General features: G+C 46.2%; 1 protein-coding gene across 2 annotated transcripts; it reads right to left on the reverse strand.

Moving 5' to 3' along the window:
- Positions 1-52: 52 nt before the first annotated feature.
- On the reverse strand, positions 53-5283 carry LOC102426285 (retinoblastoma-like protein 2). 2 transcript variants are annotated; one of them, XM_006109168.3, is made up of 3 exons: positions 4943-5282; positions 2095-2225; positions 63-297 (listed from the first exon to the last, which is right to left on the reverse strand). In XM_006109168.3, the coding sequence occupies exons 1-2, from the start codon at positions 5199-5201 to the stop codon at positions 2218-2220; spliced, it is 267 nt and encodes an 88-aa protein (XP_006109230.1). In that variant the 5' UTR covers positions 5202-5282; the 3' UTR covers positions 63-297; positions 2095-2217. The 2 variants fall into 2 exon arrangements, with proteins under 2 accessions (XP_023605121.1, XP_006109230.1); XM_023749353.1 differs by lacking the exon at positions 2095-2225 and having other exon boundaries at positions 53-297; positions 4943-5283.
- Between the last annotated feature and the right edge of the window lie 428 nt (positions 5284-5711).

Genomic DNA, 5711 nt, shown 5'->3' on the forward strand with positions numbered 1-5711 from the left:
GACTAAGCAAATTAAACTACAGGACAAAATTCAAGGGATCCAAACTGTGGCCCAGACAGACACACATATATCCCTAACCAGCAGAGAGAAGCGTACCGTTGCTTTCTTCCTCTTTGTTGCCGAGGCTGCTCCTCCTGAGGATATTTAAAAATGTCCTGAAAAATGGGCTCATATTTCTTAAAAATTACAGCAGAAACAGTGAAGTTTCTTTCTAATCTCTCAGTCCGTTCTCTGAAATCTTGGGGTAGATTTGCCATCTCTTCCCATTTCTTCATCTTGTTAAAAAATTCAATTAAGCTAATATTAAAAATAAAAAAGAAATTTTCTAAATTAACACAAGTATACAAATGCAATTAAAAGTAAATAAAGATTAACTCATTGAATTATATTACTTTTAGACAGAAAAATCAAAACTCCTGCCTCTGACTAGCTTAATCTCCTACAGAATTTCTTTGATCTTCTGAATCAACTTTTATTCTCACAGTACTCTAAATGTTATTTACAAAATTGATTAAAAAAACAAATAATTAACTAGAGTAACGCAACCAACATTCACGTATCCGACTGTCAGATTTCACAAATATTAACATAGTGAATAAATTTTGCCATGTCTGCTTGTTCTACAGAAACAGCCAAAGTTCCCATTTGTACTCTCCCTCAATCTCATTCCCCACTCTCCTCCCCCTAAACATCATTCTAAAGTTAGTCTAAATCTTTCCCATCCACTACTTACTAGAGTTACTATATGGATATACTTGTATCCATAAACAGTAAGCAAACCTTGTGTATGAATGATTGTAATCTATAATAATAAAAGTGTAATATGCTAATTAGGCCAGACAGCGGGAAGACTTCCGGACGTCCTTCTGGATGAAGCTGTGGTGGCAGGGGCCGAGGCAGAGTTGGTTAGGGACGATCAGGGAAGGCAGGAGAGCAGTTAGGGGCGATCAGGCAGGCGAGCGGTTAGGAGTAGTGGTCCCGGATTGAGAGAGGGTGCAGGCCGGGCTGCGGGACCCCCCCGAGTGCATGGGATTCGTGTACTGGGCCTCTAGTTCTATATAATAAGTAGCATTTTGCAACTTGCTTTTTCATTCAATAATGTTGCCGAGTTAATGTTGATACATGTAGAACTAATTCATTCATTTTAATTGCTAGAAGTAGTCCTTCATATGAACTACCATGAATTTTTGCATTCCCCAACCAATTGAAATTGAGGTTTCTAACTTTTATTATAACCAAAAATATTGTACTGAACACATTCTTGTACCTAAGAATTTCTTTACCAACTAGCCCAGAAGTAGAATTGAGTCAGAGAAATGTGCAAAATTTCCCACTGAAGTGGTCTGTCAATTTGTTCTCTCAGCAATGCACACCAGTAATATAGTTTCTCTATCCCTACATAACGACCAATATTGGATTTATCAGACTTCAAATTTCTCCAATCTAATGAGTATGAAATGCTTGGTTTGTTTTTTTGTTTGTTTTTTTTTTACTTTGACTTCAGCTCTTTAGGCAGTGCCTCTTGTTCTTAGGCCTAAACATTACTCAGAATGGAGTTAGTCCAAAGTCAATAAATAAACTACAGCTAAATATTACATTTCTTGATAATTATTTTAATAGTGATTTTTTTAAACCACTAGGTCCGTAAATTATTTACCTTCCAAAATGCAAAACATCCCTTTTCCACCAATCTTCAATAAGCTATAAAAAAATTCACCCACAAGGCACAAATAATAAATGTAATAATTCAATTACACAACCAATAGAAAAAGCATTTCTGCCTCTTCTTGAAAGCATTATCTGACCCTTTTTATAACTGATTATAATACTGCTGCTTATCTCCCAAATGGGAAACTTAGAAGCATTTACACATTCCATACATATTACGATACAAGTCCTGCGCACGCAGTTTGGAGTGTAATAGCATGTAATATTTTATTAACTTTTCAATCTAGAGTATATTTCCTAAGGTTTCTCAATATCCTTATTTAGAATTCTTCAATATTACAGAATGAGGTAACCTTCTAATAGTAAACTCTTCATACACGTGCCTGCTATAGTAGCCACACTATTTTTCAATTCAAACATAGTTACCTCTGCTCTGAGCATCGCAGGAGCCTAGTTAAAGACACATAGTTTCCTTCAGCTGTCCCTTTGCTTACAGTTGGCACGGATTTTCTGCAAGCCACATATAAGGCACATGCCAACCAATGAAGATCATTTCCCTACAAAAACAAACGAAAATTGTTACTTAATGAGTTATATATATATATATATATGTATATTTCAACATAAAATTCTTATGTTTAAACTGAAAGTGATATTTATATGTTTGGGGAACTGTATTTTCAGCGATGGCCCTATTCTATGTGCTCATCTTTTTTTTTTTTATCCTCACCTGAGGCTATTTTTTCCATTAACTTTCTTAGAGAGAATGGAGGGAAGAGAGGGGACAGGGGACATCCACGTGAGAGAGACACATCAATTGGTTGCTTCTGGCTCCCACCCAGACCAGGATGTGGATCGAGTCTGCAACCAAGGTATGTGCCCTTGACTGGGAATCGAACCCATGATCCTTTGGAGCGTGGGCCAATGCTCTAACCACTGGGGAAACTGGCCAGGCCATGTGCTCTCCTTATAATGGCATTCTTCCCCTGAGAGGAGCGGTCTGTGTTCCCTCCCTTTAAACTGGCTCAACCAACAGCATAGGTCAAAGGTTTACTATGTAACTTTCAAGGGCATAAAAGGCAACACAGATTCCACCAGCTCTGTCAGGACCTGTGCCTTGGGAGGCCCAACCTGGGAGTAGAACACCTCCGGCAAATTACTTAACCATCAGAGAGGCTCAATTTTCTTATCTGCGGGCTGTGAGAATGGAATGAGCTACAAATATGAAGTACAGAAAAATACAAGGAATCAAAAGATAAACTCTGTAACCAGTATTCTGTATTAAGTATCACATTCCCTTATAGCATACCTGGCTACAAGTTCAAGGCAGGGGTTTTTAAGTTTTGTACCCTGGTCTATTCCCAGCACCTCCAATAGTGCCTGGCAAAGAATTAGTTGGTCAAAAAATATTTAATACATGAATAAATATTAATTTATTGTGTAAGCTGCGCTAAGACTCTGAGACTAAAGTCATAAAAAAATGAAGTAATCACACATTTTCAAAAATGACTTACTAACCATCTATTATTTGTCACTTGCTTATATAACACTGGACCTTCACCTCTATGAATTGAAATACCCCGATTGCATGGTGATAATGCTTGTTCTCTATAATTTACAGGATTATCAAGAGGGTAAAATAAGAGCTTATTTGGAGGCATTTATGCGCATCACCAAAAAGAGTCCTTCTCTTTGCCTGACCCCAGGAACCACTGGGAAATAACAGGCCTGTTCCGCTGGGTCACCTAAGTATCCTCGTCGACTCTACAGCACTAACCATTAGAGTGAGTATGTGCCAGAAACTACACATTACTACCTGACTTAACCCCCAGAACAGCTCTGTGACTTAGATGCATACATCTCAACTGTACCTATCACAAAATTGGAGTGGTTAAGTAAATTGTCCAAAAGCACCAAGATCTGTCAAATACTTAAAGCCACCATAGTACTAGCTTTTCTTTCTTCCTGCGCATATAACAATGGGGAGGAAAAAAAAAAACACGGAATTAAAATCCATGCAAAAACAACTACCCTGACCAGCTTGGCTCGGTGGATAGAGCGTCGGCCTGCGGACTGAAGGGTCCCAGGTTCCATTCTGGTCAAGGGCATGTACCTTGGTTGCGGGCACATCCCCAGTAGGGGGTGTGCAGGAGGCAGCTGATCGATGTTTCTCTCTCATTGATGTTTCTCACTCTCTATCCCTCTCCCCTCCTCTCTGTAAAAAAAAAAAAAAAAATCAATAAAATATATTTTAAAAAACAACTACAAAAATCACCTTAGTGGCACGGACGCAAAAACACCCTCGGTGCGCTCAGACACCGGGATCGGCCGTTCCCTCCAGGGCCTACCTGCCTGCCCCCCTCTCTCCAAAACCTGTCACACAACCTGCCAACGTCACGTGGCTTCCTGTTTGACGGCTGCCCGCTCGGGCGGGGAAACAGCTGATAAACAACCCGCACTTCCGCGTCCCTTCCCATTGGCCCACCACGGGGCGGGGCTTGCGAGCCTCGAGCCTCACTGGCTACAAAGAGCTTTTTTTTTTCCTCCTCCGCAGGCCCCGTTCGAAGAAAGGGGCACAACCACCAGCCTAAATCACCGGGACTGTCAGAGCCCAGGGCAGTGTCGGGGGGCGGCCCAAAGGGGTTCAAGGTCGCCGCGGCCCTGCCTTCCGAGTGACACCGGGGGCGGGGGCCCGGCGTGTGTCCACGTCCCGGCGGGCGGAAAGCCCGTTTCATCCCATGGACGGTGGAGGGAACCCCCCTCGGCCCCACGTACGTGAGCGCGCGGCCCCACACCTCATGCGCTGATTCAAAGCTGGACAGAGGCGATGAGGTTCCGCGGAAAAGGAGCCGAAGGAGGGGACCAGAAACCCCAACGTCGGGCGACTCGCGGCGCCCCCACGGGCAAGCCCCTCCCCTGCTCCGTGCGGTCCCCGCACCCGCACCTGTTCCTTCTGCCGACCAGGTGGCTGTCAATTTGTAGCCAGGACCCCAGCGCAACCTCGGCCGAGCGGGGGCTGCATTAGGGCAACAGGTGTTCCCCATTCGGAACCCCAAAGGGAAAGAGCAGCAAGACGCAGGGGTTCGCCTTCGGAGCCGCCGAGAGCTTTTCAAAAGCCGGGTTTCCAGGTCTAATGCGCGCAGCGAGGGGTTCCCACCCCGGGGCCCGTTGGGGGGGATCCTGAGAGTGCCCGACCCAAGAGACAGGAGGTCCCTCCCCGCGGCGGGCGTGACCACTAGGCCGGGAAGACCTCGCCCTCTCCCCCGGGGCGCACCTCCAGCGTGTAAGCTCTCGCTCATGCTCCGGTAGCTGTCCCAGGCCTCCGCCCGCGCCGCCTCGTCCATGTTGAGGCGGCAGCACAGCTCGTCGAACCGCTGCTGGGTCTGCGGAGTCGGCGTCCGCGTCGGCTGCGCGGACTCCTCCGCCTCCCCGTCGTCGTCGTCGTCGTCCTCCTCCTCCTCTTCTTCCTCGGAGCCTGCCGCCGCCGGAGGGGGCGGCGGGGGCGGCGGCGACTGGTCGCCTCCAGATGGCATGGCGCACCCTTGGGCGGCCAGTCCTCAGGTGAGCTGCGGGCCCGGGCCCGTAGCCATTCAAACCGCGAAGCGCCCGCCCGTCCGCCGCTTATAAGGCGACTGCGTCGCCGCTGACGGCGCGTGACCTCACGTAGGCACCCGTAGTTCTGAGGATGGCCTGCCGGGAAATGTAGTCCGGGCCGGGGGCCCGCTCAGGTCAAAAAGCATTTCAAACTAATCAGTTCGCTCACTCTCACACAGGCTGAAATGCAAGTGGCTGCTCTACATTGTAGGTGCGTCCCCGTCGCGAGAGCATCCAGCAGGGCGCTCTCGAAAAGAAAACATCCAAGGAACACCGACATGTGAAGGTTTAATATCCAAGCTGTTCCCAGAAAGAAGACTCGACAGCTCGGTGTCCTTATTTGAAAAGTAGGAATAGCGAAGGCCTGTCTGCCAAGGTTCGTTTTCGGCCTCGCTCCTAATTTCTAGCTTTTTCCTAAGTTTACATTTTATTTGAGCCTCTTAATTATT

This window comes from Myotis lucifugus, unplaced genomic scaffold (genome assembly GCF_000147115.1).
Source record: "Myotis lucifugus unplaced genomic scaffold, Myoluc2.0 scaffold_6612, whole genome shotgun sequence".
In the NCBI taxonomy this organism is placed as follows: domain Eukaryota; kingdom Metazoa; phylum Chordata; class Mammalia; order Chiroptera; family Vespertilionidae; genus Myotis; species Myotis lucifugus.

What these genes read in the sequence shown, in the direction of transcription:
- LOC102426285 (XM_006109168.3), bottom strand. Translation starts at nt 5,201, where the DNA reads ATGCCATCTGGAGGCGACCAGTCGCCGCCGCCCCCGCCGCCCCCTCCG.